Source organism: Panthera tigris, chromosome D1 (assembly GCF_018350195.1).
Source record: "Panthera tigris isolate Pti1 chromosome D1, P.tigris_Pti1_mat1.1, whole genome shotgun sequence".
NCBI classification, from domain to species: Eukaryota; Metazoa; Chordata; class Mammalia; order Carnivora; family Felidae; genus Panthera; species Panthera tigris.
The window spans coordinates 64,955,519-64,977,523 of NC_056669.1; the positions used below are offsets into that span (position 1 = coordinate 64,955,519).

The window sequence follows — 22,005 nt, forward strand, 5'->3', positions numbered from 1 at the left end:
AGATGGATGGTCCACAGCTTTCAGAGCCCATGCTCCAAGGGGACCACCTGACTGAAACAAGCTTTCGGTGCCAAGAAAGAACCCAGAACAGAATGCAGAAGATACAAGTGGGAGGAATCTGGGCTCATCTCATCTGATAGATTGGCACCTCTATATCCTTCCCTTCAAATCTCAAGAGTCAGTCCAAGGCCTTCAGTGACACTCCATGCAAAGCCACTGTCTCCATCTCCAACTGGGCCTGGACAGAGAGACAGTGGAAGAACAAAGGGCAGCAGGCTACTCTAGGTCTGCAGTTCCTACTGGCCCTCAAGCCTGGGCAAACCCTGGATTGGCAGGCAAAGGAAATGAATTTTCTTTCTGGCTCTGTAACAACTATGGCATTCAGCAGGATTCTAATGCTTTCTGGACTCCTGATGCCCCATTTATTCAGTGAGGGATTAGAGATAAGCTCCAAGGGTCTTTCCTGCTCTTTAGCCTCCACAGCAGTCAACCATGGCTGGTCCCCCTTGAATGAGAGAGCTCCAGCAGACAAGGGTCACCTCCAAGACCCTATCCATCAATCACAACCACCTTGAACTCCCTCCCTCAGCAAATCTGCTCTAGCTATATCCTCCCAAGCAGTGTCGGCAGCAGCCAGCATATCCCCGAGAATACAGCCTGCCTCCTTCCTATTACCAAGGGAATTGCTCTCCCAGTAACGGGTACTGTTCTGAGGTGCTGGTGCTACTCCCAGGGCCCTGGAGAGCCAATTAAGGTGAGGAAACTGTTCATGAACTAAAAAGCCATCCCACTGATAGGGCTCCGGAGCTCCAGCTTCTGCACCTGCTGCACACTCAGCTCAGCCCAGCTCAGCTGGCTACCCTCCACCTAGGAGACTTGGGTCACTGCCCAAAACAGACCCCACAATGGTTGGGGACACAGTTCAGTACCTGGACTGGCCAAACAACTCTGCCTTCCAGGCTCCTATAGCTGAGATCTCACCCCTGCTGCCTCCCACTCTCACCCCAGGCCATTAAGAGCCCCTCCAGCTGAGCTCTCATTAAGATCATCATTTCCTTCTCTGACTCTGAGGTTGTAGCATGTTGCATCAGTTCCCTCTCTTTGGATCTTCCCAAAGTCCCAAGACCTGCCCACCAAGGGACAGAGATTGCTCCCCTTTTCTGCAACTGTAGTTTACAAGGGATGTGCTGTCACCCATCACTAGCTTTGGGAAGCATGAGGCTATCGTGGTTATTTGGTGTTCTTAGAGTTCTTCAAGTCCAGCCCTGAAAGCCAGAGAAGACCTGGGATTGCCCAATTAGTGCTGGAGTCCAGACTGAGCTCCAAAGGCCATGACTTCCATACCAGGGTTCTGCTCACATCTCACAAATCACCCACATTGATAACAGGAAAAGTAAAATACTAAACAAGTAGATTCTAAAACTTAGAAATCAGAATCAAGGTCTCTCAGCTAGGATTTGCCTTTTAGTAGATTTGAAAAGAAAGAACAATGTTCCTTTTACTTACCTGGGGAAGGAAATATCCAATTAATTGCCTTTCTTCCCTAAAATAACAAATAGAGCTACAGGAGTCCTGAGAATTTTGAAGACACATGGTAAATGTCAGTTTCAGGCCCACCAGCTCCCTTCAGAGCTTGCTACATCTTAAAGTATCACTTTGTGACTCAATGGCTAACTTCACAGATAGAGTTTGACCTGGGACCATTTTCAATTAGGCTTAAAGGCAAATAGTCCCAAATAGATATTCTCATTGGCTGAGTAAATCCACTTCCAATATCCAGCCTTTCTGCACAGAGACTTCAGCTCCAGTCATCCCACTGCATGGCTAAGCCATTGTGTGCTCAGCACAGAGCTGCCTTTGCTCTGGTCCCCATCACTACCTTTTGATTGAAGACTTTGCCCAGCTGGTCTCCTTAGAGGCAGAGACCTAATGTAGACACACTTCCCACTGTGCTGGAGTTGCTGGGGGGGGGGGGGCGGGGAGGGGAGGGAATCTCAGCTAAGCTGTGGCCTCATTAAAGATGTGCACCTGATGACTCAGGCTGCAGCATTGGTTCTTTCCTCAAAGATTTTCCGCAGAGTCTCCATCAGTTCAGTGATTCCGGGTGAAATCTTTCCCAGAGCGAAGTGCTACAGTGCAGATCACAAGCTTTGAAGACAGGTTTGACCTGAGCTGACATTTAGCAGTTGTTTTGGACATTAGACCTTACATATTCACAATCCCCAGGTTTTTCATCTGTAAAATGGGAATGCCTAATTATAGGGTGATTGCAAAGTTTAGAAAAGATAATACAGGCACAAGTACCTACTGCAGTCTCTGCCAACTAGCAGGTGCTTGAAAAATATATGTGCACCTTGCAACTTGAGAAGTAGAAAGGGGCAGTGTCACAAGTGAAACAGTCTTCCTTCCAGGTAAGAGCCATGGGAGATCTCTGTGAATCCAGTGATTAAATCATTCGATCAATAAATATTCACCTGAGCCCCCATCCTGTGTCAGGTTCTGTGTTGGGCTGTGGAGTTGTAGAGTTGAAAGACTCGGTCCAGTTGAATAAGATGCCCACCTCATGTCCTCCCCAGTGCCGAGTACCAGTGCAGAAGTGCAGGCATGGGAAGGCTCCACCGAGGGACTGGAGTTGGAAACCAGCTGGCCAGAACCCGAGCCCAGGCACACAGCCGATGCAACACAGCAATGCTCAGCTCTGCCCAGCAACTAGCAGAACTAGATTTATGGAAAATGACATATCCCCATTCACTGTTGGCATATGGCTGGAGGCACTGATGCACCCTATTTATTCTTCAGCCTCTACTCACCTCCTCTCTACCTGCTTCCACATTTTACTTTTGAAAACTCCAGATTGACAGCAATACAATAAGCATTTTAGCAAGTCTGTGCCCCTACTCTGCTGGACAAAGTGGAAGTGCTTAAAGCTCTTTCCAAAGAACCAGACTCCCAGAGCATGGCTTCTCAAATTATGGACCAGAAATCAAGTTCAGGTATTGGGTCTCTCACTAGACTTACCAGAGAGAGAGGACAGCTCTCCTTTTCATGAAGCAGCTCATTTGGGTACCATTCTTTTAGTTCTTCAGAAAACATTCAGTAAGCAACTGATATCCACCAGACTTGGTCCGTGGAGAACCTCCCAGAGGCATTGCTGCTATGCCTGAACTTTCAACAACCTTCTCTTCACACCCCTGCCGCACCATATTATAATCATCTGTCTAGTTATTTGCCCTTCAACAGAACATGAGTTTCTTGAGGACAAGGGCCCTGCCTTTTCATCTCTGTACCCTAAATGCCATAGAGTCAGCTACACAGAAGTCAAATACCCACGAAGGAGACAAACATACAAACCAACAAATACCACACAGCATAGAGTCCTAAAATCTCCAAGTAGTCATGGAAGCTGATTCTACTCTGCATCCATAAATGCAAATATGGAAGGTAGCAAAGGCCTAGCCAGACCATAAGACATACCAAGGAATATAAGATGCCACATATTTAAGAAATTGTCTCTCAAAAAAAAAAAAAAGGAAAAGAAATTGTCTCTCTTGTTCTAAATCAAGCATGTTCACATCTAACAGATTTTTTTCCACTTCAGTTTCAAAAGTTCTAAATAATAGTATTTTTTCATGTTTCTTGTCTTATTACTATATACTATGAGTAGCACAGAATGTTCTATGTGTATGTTATAATTTCATTTTCATAACAATCCTTTAAGTTAATTACTACTATTACCATCCTCATTTCATAAGCAAGACAACTTGCCCAAGCTGTCCAACTACTAAGTGGCAGGCAGATTAGAACTCACACTCATATGCCCAAATACATTGACACCAAGGCTTATATTTTTATTCTCCATTACACTTCAAATAACTTGGCAAATAAACACTATGATTCTAATAATTGTCATTAGTATGATTTAATTTTCGACTTGAGAGCCACACAAAGCCTTAAGACATGCATAATTAGTTCATGTTAAAAATCCCAAATGAGATCAAAGACTTAAACATAAGAGTTAAACTATAAAACTCTTAAAAGAAAATACAGAGGAAAAGCTTCACAACAATGGATTTGGCAATGATTTCATGGATATGACACCAAAAGCACAGGCAACAAAAGCAAAAATAGAGAAGTTGGACTTTAGCAAAATTCAAATCTTTTGTGCATCAAAGGACACTATTAACAGAACAAAAGTCCAACCCACTGAATGAGAGAAAATATTTACAAATCATATTATCTGATAAGGGCCTAGTACCCCTAATATATAAAGAACTCCTACAACTCAACAAAAACAACAAACCTGATTAAAACACGGGCAAAACTGAAACTCAATACCATTATACAACAACTCTCCATTCCCCACTCCCCCCAGTCGCTGGCAACCACCATTCTATTTTCTGTCTCTATGAATTTGACTACTCTAGGTACCTCATGTAAATAGAATCATAGACTATTTGGGGTTTTTTTTTAATGTTTATTTATTTTTGAGATAGAGAGAGACAGAGCATGAACGGGGGAGGAGCAGAGAGAGAGAGGGAGACACAGAATCTGAAGCAGGCTCCAGGATCTGAGCTGTCAGCACAGAGCCCGACACGGGGCTCGAACTCACGGACCATGAGATCGTGACCTGACCCGAAGTCGGACGCTTAACTGACTGAGCCACCCAGGCGTCCCGACTATTTGTTTTTTTGTAACTGGCTTATTTTATTTAGTATGATGTTCTCAAGGTTCATTCATGCTGTAACATGTGTCAGAATTTTCTTCCTTATTAAGACTAAATAATATTCCATTGTACCTATACACCACATTTTGTTTATCCATTCATCTTTCAGCGGACACCTGGGTTACTTCTGCCTTTTGGCCATGCGAATAATGCTGCTTTGAACACAGGTGTACAACTACTTCTTTGAGTCCCTGCTTTAAATTCTTTAATTCTCTCTGGTATACACCCAGAAGTAGAATTGCTGGACCATACGGTAATTCTATTTTTTAATTTTTTGAGGAATGGCTGTGCTGTTTTCCACAGAAGCTATACCATTTTATATTCCCATTAATAATATACAAGGATTCACTTTCTCCATATCCTCACCAACACTGGTTATTTTCTGTTCTTTTTTTTTTTTTTAATAGTAGCCATCCTAATGGGTATGAGGTGGCATCCCATTGTGGTTTTGATTTGTATTTCCCTAAAGATTAGTGATACTGAGCATCTTTTTGTGTGCTCATTGGCCATTTGTATATCCTGTTTGGAGAAATGTCTATTCGAGTTCTTTGCCCATTGTTAAATTAGGTTGTTTGATTTTTTTTATTGTTGGGTTGTAGAAGTTCTTTATATATTCTAAAGGAACTTTCTAAGACATATTTAAGATTCACCATGTTTATAAATTTAACTTATTAGATTTCCAAGTGTCCTTTAATTAGGAATGTTTATTTGCTAGACAATTGAAATACTTAAAAAAAAGAATAAAATAGGAGGTGCCTGGATGGCTCAGCGGGTTAAGTGTCCAACTCTTGATTTCAGCTTAGGTCATGATCTCACAGTTTGTGAGATCAAGCCCTGTGTTAGGTTCTGCTAACAGCGTAGAGCCTGCTTGGGATTCTCTCTCTCCTTCTCCCTCTGCCCCTCCCTCATTTGCTCTCTCTCTCTCTCTCTTTCAAAATAATAAACATTTTTTTAAAAAAAGAAAAATAAAATACGTTTAACTTATGAAAGCAATTATTAGCTAAGTTTGTAAATATGTTCAAATATTAATAAAGTCCCTTTAAAAATGATTGTTAAAATTTGCCACATAAATAGAATGAGATTTATAAGATAAAATTAAAAAGTTAAGGAAGAATGAAATTTAAGTTTAAAAATCAGATATTAAGTTTTATTTTTTTAACGTTTATTTATTTTTGAGAGACAGAGAGAGACAGAGCATGAATGGGGGAGGGGCAGAGAGAGGGGGAGACACAGAATCTGAAGCAGGCTCCAGGCTCTGAGCTGTCAGCACAGAGCCCAACGTGGGGCTCCAACTCACAGACTGCAAGATCATGACCTGAGCTGAAGTCGGATGCTCAACGGACTGAGCCACCCAGGCACACCCAGACATTAATTTTTAAAATCAACGTACACTATCTTTTCTGTGCTCCAAACTCACAAAAGAGCCCAGAGAGGTTACACAGTTTACCCAAGGATTTAGAGGGCCCCAAATTCATACCTAAGGACAACTGCACTGCTACAATGCCTCAAGGAGCCTAGACTTGTGCCACAAATCACTTTAACAATACTGCAGATAACAAAGATAAAGATGATGTTCCTAAATACTCTCTACTTGTTTGACTTTCTCATCCTCCAAGTTCACCCAACAGAGACTGCACCTCTGTTGCATGCCTGTGCTAGAACGCTGAGATGAAGGGATCTGGTTCTTGTCTCCAAGGACTCACAGTTCTCAATGAGACTGTTCCCTAGGAAACCTGATGTTCAGGAGTGAGACACAAGCTCCTCCCACTAAGCAGCAATTTAACTGGTGAATGGTTGCTAGTCAGTGTGCGTCTGTTCATAATCAGGTCCTGACCAATCCTAGGGGGCCAGCAGTTCTCCCTCCGCCTCGCCTGGGAAGTTTAGTGAGCCAGGACACACGTCCTCTCTGTCTGGGGAGCCAGCCAAACCTTGAATCAACACCTTCCCAGGTTTCTCGGTCTGCCACCAATTTAAGGAAATCCCAAGCATGGCGAGTCCCAGCTTACAAAACAGATATAGCAGGCATCAAGAGGATTTGCTTTGTCTCACAGATTCCCTAAAGAGTTGTGCTCAGCAATGAGTGTCCCTTGGGCATTTAAATTCCGATTCTTTCTACACTTGAAATTCGGTTCCTATGAAACAGGAAGAGACCTATGATGTGAAGGAGGGGAACCTGTGGTACTTTTGTACTTACCATCTGAGACAGTCCCACAAGCCTTGGCAACCTGCCTCAGCTCCTGGATCAAGCCCTGGAAGCAGTCCTTACAGAGCAAATGCTGGCAGGGTAGGAGTCAGGCACCGACAGCCTGCAGGTTCTGTCGGCACAATGAACAGGCCAGTACCACGGGCTCCATATGACCACTCTTGTGTTTCTGGTCAACTAGTGGCAGCCCCATAAAGCTCATACCCATATCTGACCCCATGCCCATGACCGTGCCCAGGACCGGGGCTCTTGCAACGACCTCCTCAGGTGTGAAGCAGCGTGCAGAGCGAGCAAGCTCCACTGCCTGTAAGTGAAGCACAAAGCAGAGTGATTAATTTCTTTGGGGTGGGGGATGTTCCTGGACAGGCCAGAGAGGACTTTGAGAACTGGAGGCTCGTGCCCTGAAACCTGCAGGGCTCAGCCCCAAACTCTCACTTGAGCTCAAAGAGAGAGTCCAGCATCTCCACTGTGGAAAATAAAGCCTAGAGAGGTCTGCTAGGTTGTGTGTTTCTTACAAGGTTTGTTTGACTTCAAAAGTGTCCAAGATCTACCTGTGCTTCTTTTTATTAGTGGGCAAGCCTGGTCCAAGATTTTGGAAAAGAAAAGGAAATGTATTAAAAGCCAAGTTTATACCAGGTGCTTTATATGCTTTATCTCAAACCTCACAACTACTCTTGGAGGTAGGCATTATGATACTTCTACGAATTCAGTAAAACCATGAAGGACAGGCTGAGGAAACTGAGGTTCAGAGAGTTTGGGTAATTGCACAAAGACAGATGGCAAATAGCAAAGTTCAAATTCAAATTCAAAATTGGACTTCACACCCTTACTACTGAAATATTTCTCAAGCTAAGGTCCAACACACATATTTTTGTGAGTTCTCCTCACTATTTTTTAAAATTAGTATTCATTCTGATAAGAATTTTTAAATCTATAAATGTTCCAGTTCATCTGCATATACACCTCAACAAGATTTTAGAGGCAGTGTTAAGAGTTTAGGATCTAATTCACACCATGCACTTATTACTCTGTCTCAGGCAAATGGGAAGAGAAAGGGGAAGCCTTAATATGTAAATGATGCATTCTTGCCACATGAAGTCTCAATAACATTGTGGCATGTGGTGAGGAATGTTTCATCTTGCTTGGAACAGATGTAGGAGGTAGGGAAATTAAGCCATCATCACCCTGGCAAAAGTTTGCCACACCTGGCCACACCAGGAGCACCACATTTAAACTGTAATAGCAGTTTAGTTCAGCAACACATCATCTGCAAATGAAACTGATATTGTTAATTTGATTGTTTTGGTTTTTTATAACTTGCAAACTGTATTCAATTTTATGTAAGTTTTGTATAAGAGTAAAAGAAGTGTACCTCATTTTATACTTGTACCTACTTAAGAAAGAAACCAAATGTCATTGAATTCACATCTGGAGCTCTGGAGTTATGCAGATTTGACAGAACTTTCATTTCAGTCCATAGTCTTTGGGAGCCAAACCCATTAAAGATGAAGAGTGACAGGGCTGGGAGAGGCCAGGCTGCTTGGAGGCCCAGCAAAATGCCACTAAGTAAAATAATGGATGGACTCTCACCTCTAATTCATTTTGGGGCTCTAAGAGTAGTTATTTCCCAGAGGGCAGCATAGTAGTGCTGGTGGAGGGAAGGGCAATCTGTCTTAGAAGGTTTAAGTGTGGCTGAGTTTATTTTGTTAGACTTCGAAAATATCAGACTTAATTATTCAGGACACCAAAGAGATTTTATTTATGTGGGTTATATCTACTACTATTTACCATGTTATAAATGAAAACTGAGATAATTTTAAAATATTAATTCATTTAAAAACAATAAACGTATTACATGTCCACCTGAATAGCATACTTTTTAGGAAAAAACAAACTATTAAAAAAATAAATTTAGGGAGAAGAGTGACATTGTTTTTCCTTTTTGCAAACCTCATTAATGTCTGTGTTAATAAAAGCCAGCTGGATTGCCATACCTGCTTCCGTAGTCCATCTGCTGTATGTTATTCTGTTTACAGTGTATGAAGAAAAGCCAGCCTCGCAGGGCTGTACGATTGGAAGAGATAAGAGTATTTTTAATAGCCTTATCAGGTAACTGTGGATATCCTTTGAAACTACAACAAGTGGCACTTTCTTAAAGGTTAGTTGTAATGTGGAATCTGAAACTACATCAGTGAATTTTTCTTACCCTGTGACATGAAAATCCACTGGTCTGTCTTGCACTGTAAACTGCCCTTCTACCTAGGCATCGTTTTAGAACACCAGGCATCTGTCATTTGGAAAACATTGATCCAATGACTTATGTAGATGCTTCAAACACTGATGTTTCCTTATACGATAACAAAACATCACACTCTTAAACATCACCTCCAGTCTTATTGGAAAATACTTTATTAGGAAGATGTCAAACTCATAGAGGCAGCTATGCCTTTACCAGAATTCTAAATTTTGCTGAAAGCTCTAATTTTATCATTGGCAACAAATACTGTCAGGTTTTTTTCCTTGAAATGACAGGCTCACTTCATTTTTGAGAGCATATTTGCCATATTCTCAAGTCTGAATAACCACAGTTTGTCTGTCAGCTGTTCTCTCAAGTAAAACTGGTGTTGTACAAAAAAAAAAAAAAAAAAAAAAAAAAAAAGGCTAGTTCAGCTTGCAACTCAAATAATAGTACAAGTGCAGTTCCTCACCCTGATAAGTAGAAATGCTTTATGCACACTTCCAGTTTCTTCACAAAGAATATTAAAATGATGCATATTTAAGGACTGGAATTTAATAAAATATTGCCTACCTCATCATGGGCACACCTAAGTGAAACTGGCTTCTCCCTTCTCCTCCCGTCCTTTCCCTTTTCCTGCAAGTGCCTAGCAGTGAAGAATACAATGTCTTCTACCAGCATCTTTGGCTTTTTACACACCACCTTTGGCATTTGCTTTGGCACCATTAGTGCAAATGACAATCCAGTGAAAAGGGCAAATAACATTCTGTAGTGTTATGAAAATGGTTTTGACTCTGTGGAAACTTGTGATCCTGTGGACACTTGTGAAAGAGTCTCAGGGACCATCACCATCCCCACCCTGCCCCTGCTTCCTGCCATAGGTCTACAGACCATATTTTGAGAACTGTTGCATTAGGCTTCAAATGACAACTCTGGGACGGGAGGGCGCCTGGGTGGTTCAGTTGGTTAAGCATCCAACTCTTGATTTCGTCTCAGGCATGATCTTAAGGGTTGATGAGATCACCCTGCATCGGGCTCTATGCTGATGGTGCAGAGCCTGTTAAGATTCTCTTTCTCCCTCTCTCTCTTTCCTTTTCCTGCTCATGCTCTCTCTTTCTCTCAATAAATAAATAAATAAACTTTAAAAATAAATAAATAACAACTCAGGGGATTCAAAGTGGTGGCATGGCTTTTCAACATCAGTGGGCACAACTCAGGGTAAGAATATAAATAAATATTTCACTTCTGTCTTAGAAGAGCAACTGAAGTAACTCAGAGGGTAAAGGTTAAATTAAAGGCACAACCAAACAATAGAGTCTCTGATTTGAGAGTAAAGGGGGACGGTCAAATGACCTCTCTTCTATCCCCTTCCTCTGGCTGCTTTCCACTATGCCTTAGCTCTTCCCTCTCCTTCCTACCTCCTCTGACCTAGAAAAAGGGATAGAGTATGGCAGAATGTACTTAAGCCAGGGGTAGCAGATTCGAATGCCTATGGGGGCCAGGCATGTAAATAGCGAAGTGCTCCACCTAAAAGAATATGGGTCTCAGGGCGCCTCGGTGGCTCAGTCTGTCGAGCGTCCGACTTTGGCTCAGGTCATGATCTCGCGGTTCATGGGTTTGAGCCCCACATTGGGCTCTGGGCTGACAACTCAGAGCCTGGAGCCTGCTTCAGATTCTGTGTCCCCCTCTCTCCCCACTCCACCCCTGCTTGTGCTCTGTCTCTCTCTGTCTTTCAAAAATGAACATTAAAAATAATAATAAAAAGAATATGGGTCCACTGTTGCCAAATCTTAGTTTTTCAAAACGCCAGAAATCCAAATTTTTACTTAAACTCTGAAACGTTGGCAACTAATTAAAATTTAAAACCATGAAAACAGGGGTGCCTGGGTGGCCCAGGTGGTTAGGCATCAGACTTTGGCTCAGGTCATGATCTCACAGCTCCTGAGTTTGAGCCCGGCATTGTGCTCTGGGCTGACAGCTCGGAGCCTGGAGCCTGCTTCGGATTCTGTGTCTTCCTCTCTCTCTCTCTGTCCACCCCCCTCCCCGCGCCACACACACACACACACACACACACACACACACACACACACACACACTGGTACTCTGTCTCCCTCTCTCTCAAAAATAAACATTAAAAAAAAAAATAAAAACTTGAAAACAGCATGAGTCAAACAACATATACCAGTAATCAGCCTGAGACCTCTGCTCTAAGTCATGGAACCAGGAAACTAGGACTAAATGAAACATCATGTGAAAGCCTGGAAGGACAGAAAGCCTCACATATAACATTACCTTGCTCACAAATCACTTCCTTTTAACACCCGACAGCCTGATCTGAGAGTTTCTGTAGCCTTGCCAAGGAATGGCAGAGCAAGTCATTCCATGCCACATTGGGGGTAAGAATTTCAAAGACTGTTCGCACGGGTAGTACAGAGCAAGTGATCATCAAAACAAGATTCAGTTCAGGAGGAAAAGAGGAGAGAGACACACTAGGCAATGAGAGAACACCCACTCGATGCTAGACGGTTTGAACATGATATATTATCTGTTTACTTGTTTACTGTCTATTTTAGACACAGTCCTAGAACAGAACTTAGTCTTTCTTGTTCACCATTGTCCCCACTCCTCACTGCCTGGAACATATACATAGTGTCTACACACAGTATGCACTCAATAAATATTTCTAAAATGAAAGAATAAATCTCAGTATTTTTCATTAGAAAAACAAGAAAACTAAGATCCAAAGAGAGTATGTTGTTCATTTAATATCATTCAGCGAGTAAAAATAGAGGTAGAGGGGTGCCTGGGTGACTCCAGATTTCAGCTCTGGTCATGATGTAGTGGTTGGTGGGTTCAAGCCCCACATCAGGCTCCGCACACACTGACAGTGTGGAGCCTGCTTGGGATTCTCTCTCTCCTCTCTCTGTCGTTCCCCTGCTCTCTCTCTGTAGATAAATAAACTTAAAAAAAAATAGGGGTAGGAAATGAACCCAAGCTTCTATGTTCTTTCTGCTGATTTTATCACCTGAAATTAAATTAAAATCCAAATATTTAAGCCCTTCCTTGTTGTGCTATTGGATAAACTGTCCTCTAATATCCTAGAATTCCTCTCTTCACATTTTGCTATTCTGAGTTTAATGGCAGCAAGGTTTTCCACCCTAGCTTGCAACAAAGCTTCTAGGAATACATTTTCCATGTAGTATAATGAGATTTTTAAAAAATCTATTCAACACAGTTAGGAAAGACTCCTAGAAATTCCTAATCTTCAAATTAGATTATTTTTACTTTGTGCTCAAGAAAACCCTGTGGTCCTATGGATTTTTCTCTAAATACTATATTGCCATTTATCAAAAACTACTGATAAAGGCAAAACAACAACAACAAAACCCCCTGAGCCTGGTGTAGCTGAAAGTGGTAACTATACATGCTGCTGGTGCATAAATTGGTACAATCCATTTGGGGAAAAAAACAGCATAAAATGAATCATAAAAATGTTCATACCCTATAATACAGCAATCTCACTCCTGGGAATTTACCCTAGACAAGCTATTCAATAGAAGAAGAAAAAACACATATACACAAATGTCCATTGCATCACTGTCTCTAATAGCAAAGAACACAATAAGAACAACAACCAAAAAAACAAAAAGAAACAAAAAAAATACAGGAGAAAATGGCTTAGTAAATTACAGTACATGCTGAAGATAAATCAGTTAAGATATTAAAAATAATAATCATGAAGACTGAGTAGTGATACAGAAAAATGTCACGGTATTAAATGAAAAGCAGAATGCAAAAGGATTTGTATGCTATGATCATCAGCTTTGTAGATAGCTATGTCTCCACGTAGACAAGAGCTGAAAGTAATATTCAGACATAAAAAAGCATTATAAAGTGTTATCATTTGAGATGTTTATACTTATATTTTTAAAGATTTTCTTTAATGTTTTACTGGATTTTCTATTACATGCTATTTTTAAAATCCTTTCTGAAATACATTAGGATTTCTGAGTTTTTCTAGAACTCTCACTTAAAAAGAACAGAAACCCTAGGGCGCCTGGGTGGCTTAATTGGTTGGGCGTCCAACTTTGGCTCAGGTCATGATCTCACAGCTCGTGAGTTGGAGCCCGCTTCGGGCTCTGTGCTGACAGCTCAGAGCCTGGAGCCTGCTTCAGATTCTGTGTTTCCCTCTTTCTGCCCCTCCCCCGCTCACACTCTGTCTCTCAAAAATAAACATTAAAAAAAAAAAAAAAAGAAGAACAGAAACCCTGGCTCTTTCCATCTTAAATTAACAATCCTTTACTTGAAAAAGGAAAGCAACATAATCTTTCCAAATGTCCAAACCTAAAGATGGAGAGCAAGAAAACAAGGTTGGATCTACCCAGGCTGTTGTTGCCATGTGAAGGACTGCTAAGGAACTCAGGAACCCAGAGAGGAGAAAAAGAAAAGGGGACCACCAGAGCCCTCTTCAGGGTGGGGAGTGTTCATAAGGTTCCCTAGAGAAAGGCGTGGGTTCCAGAAAAGGTCAGCACCACATTTACCTGTCTCGCCAGGCTGCTGTCTGGCATCATCTCCCTTCTGCTCATTTCACAGATATTTTCTGAGGCCCTTTCTCTCCGGGGGAGCCCATATGCCTGAGATGTCACAAGACCACACTCTACTTCAGAAGAGATGTCACAGAGAAGCAGGCCTCTCAGAGGTCATGTCTCAGCACTTTCCGTGTGCCTGGTGGAGAGGGACAGGTTACCTAATGCCTAATGTCTGGATGCTACTCAACTTTGCAGATACAGAACTTGCTGTCTCAGAGCTGGTCAGCCTAGGGAAACTAACCCACATTGACAAACCACCTTAGGAATGAAAGGGAATCTGCTAGAAACCAGAGCCAGACAATCACCCAGGGAATTCCCTCCACCGTGATAGAACCATCAATGAGAAGAATGTTAGGTGAACACAGAACCCAACACAGAGTGCTGGTCCACTCGGAGAATTTCCATTCAGATGGATGGCCTGAGGGATAGGATATAGCTCCTCTATAACCAAAGAACCTGGCAAAACTATCCAGAAGCAGTGCCAATTACCCAGAACCCTACCTATACCCCCTGAACAGTATTTGTCCTGGCTCTAGGCCCTCCTCACAAGACACTTGATGGTTACCTTTCATTCCCAAAGCTCTGCCCAGCTTACCTCCATTCACAGACCATGTTCCCAAGGGTAGTTTCCAGGTAGCTCGGTTCATCCCTTGTGCACTTCCTGGCCAACTTCAATGTCAAATACAGGGTGATCTCTTCTTAGACCTTGCCCCCAACTCTCAAGACCCCTGTTTCTGCTGGCCACAGGTAGTATGTGATTGAGGACTGAAGGAGTGATGAAGACCATAATACTGTGAGGTCAGAGAGGGAGTGGTCACTGAGGTAAAAGCAGATCTGGAAAGAGAAGACTAAAGGCTAGGTAGGCCCAGGCTCTGTATCTTGGCAGCTCTGTAGCCACCGGTAAGTCATTCAAACTTCTGTGCCTCAATTCTTTCATTCTCATTCATAAAATGGAGCTGGTAGTGTTGACCTCTCAGGCAGAGGCAATTTGTAAGATTGCAAGGTGTATTTGGCTATTATCACTCTGGACTGGAGTGTTCTGGGAAGAAGCAGAATATAAGGTGGGCCCTAAACGTTGAGGGAGATTCAGGATATCTGTTCAGGAATAAGATGAGCAGTATAGGCATGAGAAATGGCACCAGCACAGGCAAAAAGGTAGAATGGATGTACCAAGTTTGGCTACAGTAGAAAGCTGCTATAAGAGGAAAAGCTGAGGTTGGTTTGGAAAGGTACATAGGCCTTTCTGTAGGTAATAGGGAGCTATCCAACTTTTTGATCAAGTAAGTGAAAGGATGAAAGTTATGTTTTGGGAAGATTAACCTGGCAGAGGTGTGAAGGATGAAGGGACTGGAGGAGGGTTAGAATGCAAGCAGGGTGCCACAAGAGGATGCTGAACTCAGGATAAGAGACATGATGAGGGTCTTAATGAAGGCAGTGTCATGGGGGCTTGAAAGGAGGAAGCAAATCTGAGATAGAGGACAAACGGATATGGTGACAGTGTATTAGAGGAAAAGAAGGCTCGGGAACAATTTTCAGGTGTCCATGACATCACTATCTAAGTGGACATGAGCACCACTCACCAAGATACAGTATAAAGGAGAAGGCACCAGTGAGAAAGGAAAATTGAAGTCTTTGAATATGTTTACCTAGTTTGTCTGTAGAATGTCCAAGGAATAATAATCAGAAATTAAGTAAACACATGAGTGTGGAGCTCAGCAATAACATTGTGAATTGAAGCCACCCAAAATAAATTCGCCCAAGAAGACTGTGTATTGTGAAAAGATAAAGAGCAAGAACCGGAGGGTGAAAAATATCACCACTTGAATGGTGCATAAAATTAGAAGAACCTGAAAAGGCTGTGAAGTGGCCAGAGAGACAGGAAGAAGGCAAGAATTTCTATAAAGAAGTGAAAGAGGTAAAGTACAACAGAGAGAAGTGGTATGAGGAATAGGAAGAGTCCATTCAACTGGTATTTAATTGATGCTTCGAATAAGAGCAATTTCATTGAAGTAGTGTAGCTGAGGGCTAGATTGCAGTGGATTAAACAATGAATGGGAAATGAACAAATGGACAGAATTTGTAGACTTTGCTTTTGGGGAGCTTGGCTGTAAAGGAAAAAGCCAGGGTAGCAGGTAGAAGACAGTCAGGGAGAATTTAGGATATTTAGCTAAAATATATTTTAGCTGACAGGAATGGGGCAGGGAAAATAAATACACACACAGAGTAATTGAAAGAATGGGATTTCGAACACTGATTGAGACTCGAAAGAGGGCTCTTCCAGTTAGTGAAGACAGGGAGGTGAGAGTAGTTACATTAGGTCACTTAATAATTTGTTGAACATGCACTACATGCCAGGAACTGGGAGTGCATGGATAAAAGAAAATATTCCTGAGCCATTAAGGAATTTGGTCTAGTACGGAAGACAAATGTGGATCAAGAATTATATAAGAGCTATGTACTTGATTGTGTGAGGGCACAAGTGGGGAAAGTAAGCAACAATGACTGAATGGGTCAGAGAAGTTTCACAGGAAAAGAGACACTTGCACTGGGTCGAAGTGAACAGGGATTCTCTAGTCCAGGAGAGGAGGTCACGGCCATGTCAACTAGGTTCAGGTGAAAATTCAAACTGGGTGGTTAGAAAAAGTATTTACAGAGTCTGTATAAAAAGTACCATAAAGCAACCAGGTATACTGGTGCCTGAAGTATATCAGATTGTTCAATCTGTGGAGGCCCAGATGATAGCACCAAGGGCAAAGGAGGAATTAAGACCGAACGCCTCCCTGGAGTGTAGGTCAGCAGGTGCCGGTGGGTGGTGGAGACATCTAGTGAAAGACTCCAAAGGTAGCAGAGCGAGACACCCGGTAAGCACGCTGAGGATCAAATAGCGTCTCGCGAATCCTCACTGCGGCTGGGAGACAAGAGAGCAACCGCTACCGCCAGGGCCGAGCAGACCGCAAGAACGGAGCGAGACGCGTTGGACGACTCAGAACTGGGGCGTCTGATGGGTACGGTGGCCTAGTCGGGTTCCAGGGCCAAGTCACCGCGACAGCTTGTACTACACAGCGCCCCAAGCGCCGGATTCCGCGAAAGCTCTCAGCCTCAGAGCCAGAGCGAAAGAAGGTAGCGACCAGCACGAGGCCCACATGTCAGGTCCAGTGGTATTTCCTGGAGAGGACCAGGACACCCCGCAGAAAGAGGCAGGGGGCCAGCCTCAGAGTCACGCGAGACCCGCGAGACCCAAGAGGCCCCGCCCAAGGCCGGGTCTCCCTGGCCGGAAGTGAGTCTCATTGGCTCCGCCTCCGTTGTCAGTACCGCGAGATTTCGCGGAGGCCTCCCTCTTTCTTCTGGGCCGCCGACATGGTAGGTGCTTATTTTCGTGCTTCCCCGTTGTTGCTGGTTCAGGCCGCGAGCTCCACTCGCGTTGCACCCCAACCACCCACCCCTCACCTTAGCCCGGTCTCCCAGGCCGCGCATGACAGGCCTCAGCGCAGGGTGCCCGGCCGGGGCCTGGGGCCTTGGTGCCGCGTGCTCCGCTCGGAGTTTGGGTCTCTGAGACACGCGGGCCGGCGCGCTTGGGCGCCGCCCTGATGAGGCCGCTTGTCCCCAGGCCAGTTCGTAATATCAACTTTGCTGAATGTGCTACAAAGCAGATCTTAATTCCCCAGGCCTACAGACGCCTCGCAGACGGGCAAGTTGGCCCCCTGCCACACCTACCTCCCTTTGGCCTTAATACCAAGCACCTTTTTCCATACAGCCATCCAGACTGAGAAAGACCCGGAAACTTCGGGGCCACGTGAGCCATGGCCACGGCCGCATTGGTAAGTGCCGGCGTCCCATCCCGGTCTGCTTTGAACTCCCTGCCGGGTGCTTAGCTAGCCAGGAAGTAGGTAGGGTAGAAGTGGGTTAGCTTTGTGTGGTCATTCGGATTAAGTTTGAATGTCAGCTGTTTTTTTTCTTTCCCCTGTGAGAATTCTCACCAGTACTCCATTTTTAGGGAATTTCACATCATTTGGAGGAATGAATGAAAACTGGGGCAAAGTGTTGAATTGATTGAAGGCATGGAGCACTGTGGATAGTGCTGTGATGTGGAACACTGCATAGAGATGTTTCACCTGGAGTTTTGAAGGAATAGCAATGCTTAGAGAGGTATTGTAGACTGGGAACAAGATAAGTAGAGATGCAGAAATGTGGGGAAATCGTTTTGGGAGAAGAATTGAGGGGCTGGTGAGGGCTCTGTTAACTGTAACTTTGTATTCTTGCAGGCAAGCACCGGAAGCACCCAGGAGGCCGGGGTAATGCTGGTGGCATGCATCACCACAGGATCAACTTTGACAAATAGTGAGTGCCTCTTAGCTGTACTGTACTTTTCACTGGCACTGGCAGTCTGCATTTAGGGGCAGAGGGCTGCCCTAGAACACCTTTAATGGGAAGCAAGCCTCTTACCACTCAAAAGCCTTGTCTCTTCCTGGCTTTTACCTTTCACCAGGTTACCATTTGATGTGAACTGAGAACTTGTCATCGAGGCTAGAGTCACGCTTGGGTATCACCTATTGCCTTGGTGTGCTAGAGTCCTCGAAGAGTAATTGCTGACCTTATTCACTGGCTGTGACCCTCATGGCATAGTCAGTCACCGGGTTAGTGACATGCATCAGATTAACCTGTATACCTGTTAGATACACTTATTCCCCCAAATTTGCTTAGAAAACCTCTATTCTAAGAATGTGTTGATTTTCCATAAAATTTTGTCAAGTGAGCTGGAAGACCTTTAGTCTTGGCACTGCCTCTTACTTTCTAAGTGACTTCTGGTTCCATGAAATAAGGGTAGTTTTTTACTCCTGAACATCTTTGGAGGCTTTTCTTAAAGATTTGTTTTAATTCAGCAACGAATGGGGTACCTGCTATTTCACTATAATCCACCAGTGAACAATTTACACTATAACCAAGGGAGATGGACAGTGAGGATGGTAAACATCACTAAAGGGAGATCATTAAAGTGATTGCCCGTCTCTTCCCAGTCATCCAGGTTACTTTGGAAAAGTTGGTATGAGGCATTACCACTTAAAAAGGAACCAGAGCTTCTGCCCAACTGTTAACCTTGATAAACTGTGGACCTTGGTCAGTGAGCAGACACGGGTAAATGCTGCCAAAAACAAGACTGGAGCTGCTCCTATCATTGATGTGGTGCGATCGGTGAGTGAATATTTGTTACCTTTATATGGTCCTTGCGTCTTAAAATTCTTAGTAATCTAATCTACTTGATCTCCTACCTGGAATCTATACCCTGTTATCTACTAGACAGTTCCACCTTTTAAAAAAAAAAAAAAATGTGTATTTTGAGAGCAAGAGATTACTTGCATGCAGGAGTGGGGAGCGGCAGAGAGAGAATTCTGATGTGTGGCTCAATTCCACAAACCATGAGATCGTGACCTGAGCCGAATAAAGAGTTGGACACTTGACCGACTAAGCCACCCAGGTGCCCTCAGACTGGTCCACCTTTTGATAGAATTGTCACAGCTAACTCACCAAAATTGAGCTCAATTGTGATTCAAGCAAAATATTGGAAGAATAATAATCTTTCCTGTCACTCATTCATTCAAGTACTTGTATTCTTTCTTGAATGTTTTTCCAATCCATAGTTTCATTCCCACTATTGCCCTGATTTGTACAGGTTTGCATTTCTGGCCTGAGCTTTTGGCAGTATGTTAACTCAACTGGCTCTGGTCTGCTTACATGAGGCACAGCTCTTGAATCTTTATTCCCCTTACAGAATAAAGTCCTAATATGTTTGATTGTTATTTAAGGAGCTACATTATCTGAAGAGATTCCCACCCACACCCCAAAACACTGATGATGACAAAGCATTTTTGTATATCTTTTTGGAGCTCTGGGCGTAGTGTCAGCTCCCATGGGTGTGGAGGTATTCTAAATCTTAAGGGGGCTTTCAGTTAAGTTTTAAATCCCTTTTCCCTGTGTAACATCACTTGAGCAATTTTCATGGGCAGGACTTCTTGGAATACTGCTGGGAATGTGGTTTTCCCTTTCTTTTTTTTTCTTTTTTTTGTTGTTAATCAGCTAGTAATTGGAGAGGGGAGTTTGTGCTTTGCCTGAGGCTAGAGTCACATCCTGACACATCTCTTGTCCTGGTGTGCTAGAGTCCTCAGAGAGAATCCACTGGTCTTGATTCACTGGCGAGGGCATTCTGTGCCCCCGGTAGTGCCCAGATCAGAAACATGCCCTCCCAGTTCCTAGATGGAGCAGATTGGCAGACATCTTTCTTTATACGCATCAGGGAGTTGGTACCCGCAATGGTGTGTGTTATAAACTCTTTTTTTTTTTTTTTTTTCCAATCTCTCCAGGGCTACTACAAAGTATTGGGAAAGGGAAAGCTCCCCAAACAGCCTGTCATCGTGAAGGCCAAATTCTTCAGTAGAAGAGCTGAGGAGAAGATTAAGGGTGTGGGGGGAGCCTGTGTCCTGGTAGCCTGAAGCCACATGGAGAGAGGTTCATTAAATACTAACAACTGCTTTTCTCTTCTGGTCTGGGTGTAAGTTCTTTAGCACCCCTACCTCTCTTACCTGTACATTGGAAAGCCACGTAACAGATCCAGGAGTAAGGGTATGAGGGCCTGAGCTCCTTTGCCAACTCAGAAAATGTGCAAGAGATAGCACCAGTACTTAAAAGGACTTGGCCCATTACCTACCTTGAACATTTATAAAGTGAGAATATTTGTTGATAGCATATTTGTGTATCTTAGAGTTGAAAGGCCTGCTTTGCATTGTATACTCTGAAAATACAGTGAGTGGGAGAATACCCTTAACTGTCATGCATGGCTCACGGGGGAGATTCGGGATTTTTGTGTGTGGAGGGGTTTGTTTTGTTTTGTTTTGAAGTAAGCTATACACCCAGTGTGGGGGCTTTAACTCATAACCCAGAGATCAAGTTGCATGCACTACTGACTGAGCCAGGCACCTGGAAAGAGGAAGACTCAGTTTGATAGGCACATTTTAAATAGTGAACAATGTGTTAGGATTGAAGCAATTGTGAAAGATGTAATTCCTGAAACTAAAGTTTTTCCTCCTTGGCTCCCTCATCTTGTACCACACTGTTCTAGTCATAACCAAAATCTTGAGATGGGGCCTACCAATCTGAATGTTAAGTGCACCAGGGCTTTTACACATCAGAGTGGTTTGGAATCTAGAAAGCCTGTGTCCTTGTGCAGAGGAGTCATAATGTTCAAAGAAATACATCATGAGATATTAATGATTCTGGTCTGAAATGTTCCTAGTATAGAATTTGGGAAATCCTAAAAGCCAGAAGCTGGAATCAGGTGGGGATTTTGCAGACCCTCAAACATAAGGAAGCACAGGGGAGCAAACTTTGTGGATTTGGTTAAGAAAAGTGCCAGGAAGGCTTTCCTCCCTTGTACAAACAACTTTATCATTTGGATTTGCTTCTTTGTAATAGTCCTGATGGAGAAAGATAAAACCCATGGGTTTTCCCATAGTGTACCTATAAAATGGAAGCTGAGGCCATCAGTTTAAACAGGTTATAGTTGATAAGAGTAATGTTTAATTGATTCCAAATAGACACTGAAGATCCAAAGATGTATAAATACAGTATCTTAAAAGATTGAGATGAAGTTTGAGATTGCAGTCCAAACCATAACAGCTGTGGTGGCTTAAGTTTAGTCCAGTTTTCTCATCTTTAAAATTGAGGATTGTGTGGATTAAGTAAAATGGAAGGCTTTACTAAACCTTTTTGACAGTTAGGGAAGCAGACAAGAAAAGCCCCTTGGTCTGATTAAGTCAAGGCAAAATGATCAAAGCAGAGGAAAGAGCATACATGCTTACCAACTTGGAAAAGTTAAGCAAGTGTTAGGTGGGCAATAAGCATTCAAGGGAGAATGTAGCTAGGGAGTGGGCTACAGTGGGAGAACCAAGAAAATGGGAATGAGAAAACAAAGTAGGATTCACAAGACCCAATGGACAGGACTTGGTGAGTGGGTGAATTGGGGTAGGGCTGACCAGCAAAATGGTTAGGCCTGGACAGGTTGGGTTTAGTGAAAGATAGATGAAAATTAGTTCCTTAATAGCCAGGGTCTTTCTTGGAAATTCATTATTTGTACCATGTAGCCTCACTGTCCATAAACAGGATGGGGTTGAATGGGATAATACTCCTTCCAATCCTGTTGTAAATGGACACCCTGAATGTGAAAGTCCCTCAGTTATTTTAGGTCGAAGACAGTTGAGGTACC

The 22,005-nt window shown here is 43.2% G+C and overlaps 2 protein-coding genes and 2 non-coding genes across 6 annotated transcripts in view; 3 read left to right on the top strand and 1 right to left on the bottom strand.

Annotated features, from left to right (window-relative positions):
- The window catches only part of TRIM66 (tripartite motif containing 66), a 54,819-nt gene extending 38,077 nt beyond the window's left edge, over nucleotides 1-16,742 (bottom strand). Inside the window, exons 1-4 of one of the 3 annotated variants that reach the window (XM_042957771.1) lie at nucleotides 14,347-16,742; nucleotides 13,704-13,887; nucleotides 7,131-7,230; nucleotides 6,918-7,038 (exon numbers count right to left, since the gene is read on the bottom strand). Coding sequence is in view for 1 of the 3 variants with exons in the window: in XM_042957770.1 (XP_042813704.1) it covers nucleotides 14,347-14,398 (52 nt within the window). In the remaining 2 variants the exon portion in view is untranslated. Of the gene's footprint in view, nucleotides 1-6,917; nucleotides 7,039-7,130; nucleotides 7,231-13,703; nucleotides 13,888-14,346 lie in introns of those variants that run through there. The other 2 variants (XM_042957770.1, XM_042957774.1) reach the window with 2 other exon arrangements.
- A 355-nt stretch (nucleotides 16,743-17,097) lies between these two features.
- On the top strand, nucleotides 17,098-20,280 carry RPL27A (ribosomal protein L27a). Its single transcript, NM_001290589.1, is given in 5 exon segments — nucleotides 17,098-17,111; nucleotides 17,506-17,569; nucleotides 18,014-18,089; nucleotides 18,767-18,941; nucleotides 20,108-20,280. Coding segments are annotated over 5 exon segments (447 nt in total). The 5' UTR covers nucleotides 17,098-17,108; the 3' UTR covers nucleotides 20,237-20,280.
- Nucleotides 18,269-18,398, top strand: LOC122231605. The gene has a single exon (XR_006208862.1). It is a non-coding gene; the product is annotated as a small nucleolar RNA SNORA3/SNORA45 family (small nucleolar RNA).
- Nucleotides 19,855-19,985, top strand: LOC122231604. Its single transcript, XR_006208861.1, has one exon. It is a non-coding gene; the product is annotated as a small nucleolar RNA SNORA3/SNORA45 family (small nucleolar RNA).
- Nucleotides 20,281-22,005: the final 1,725 nt, after the last annotated feature.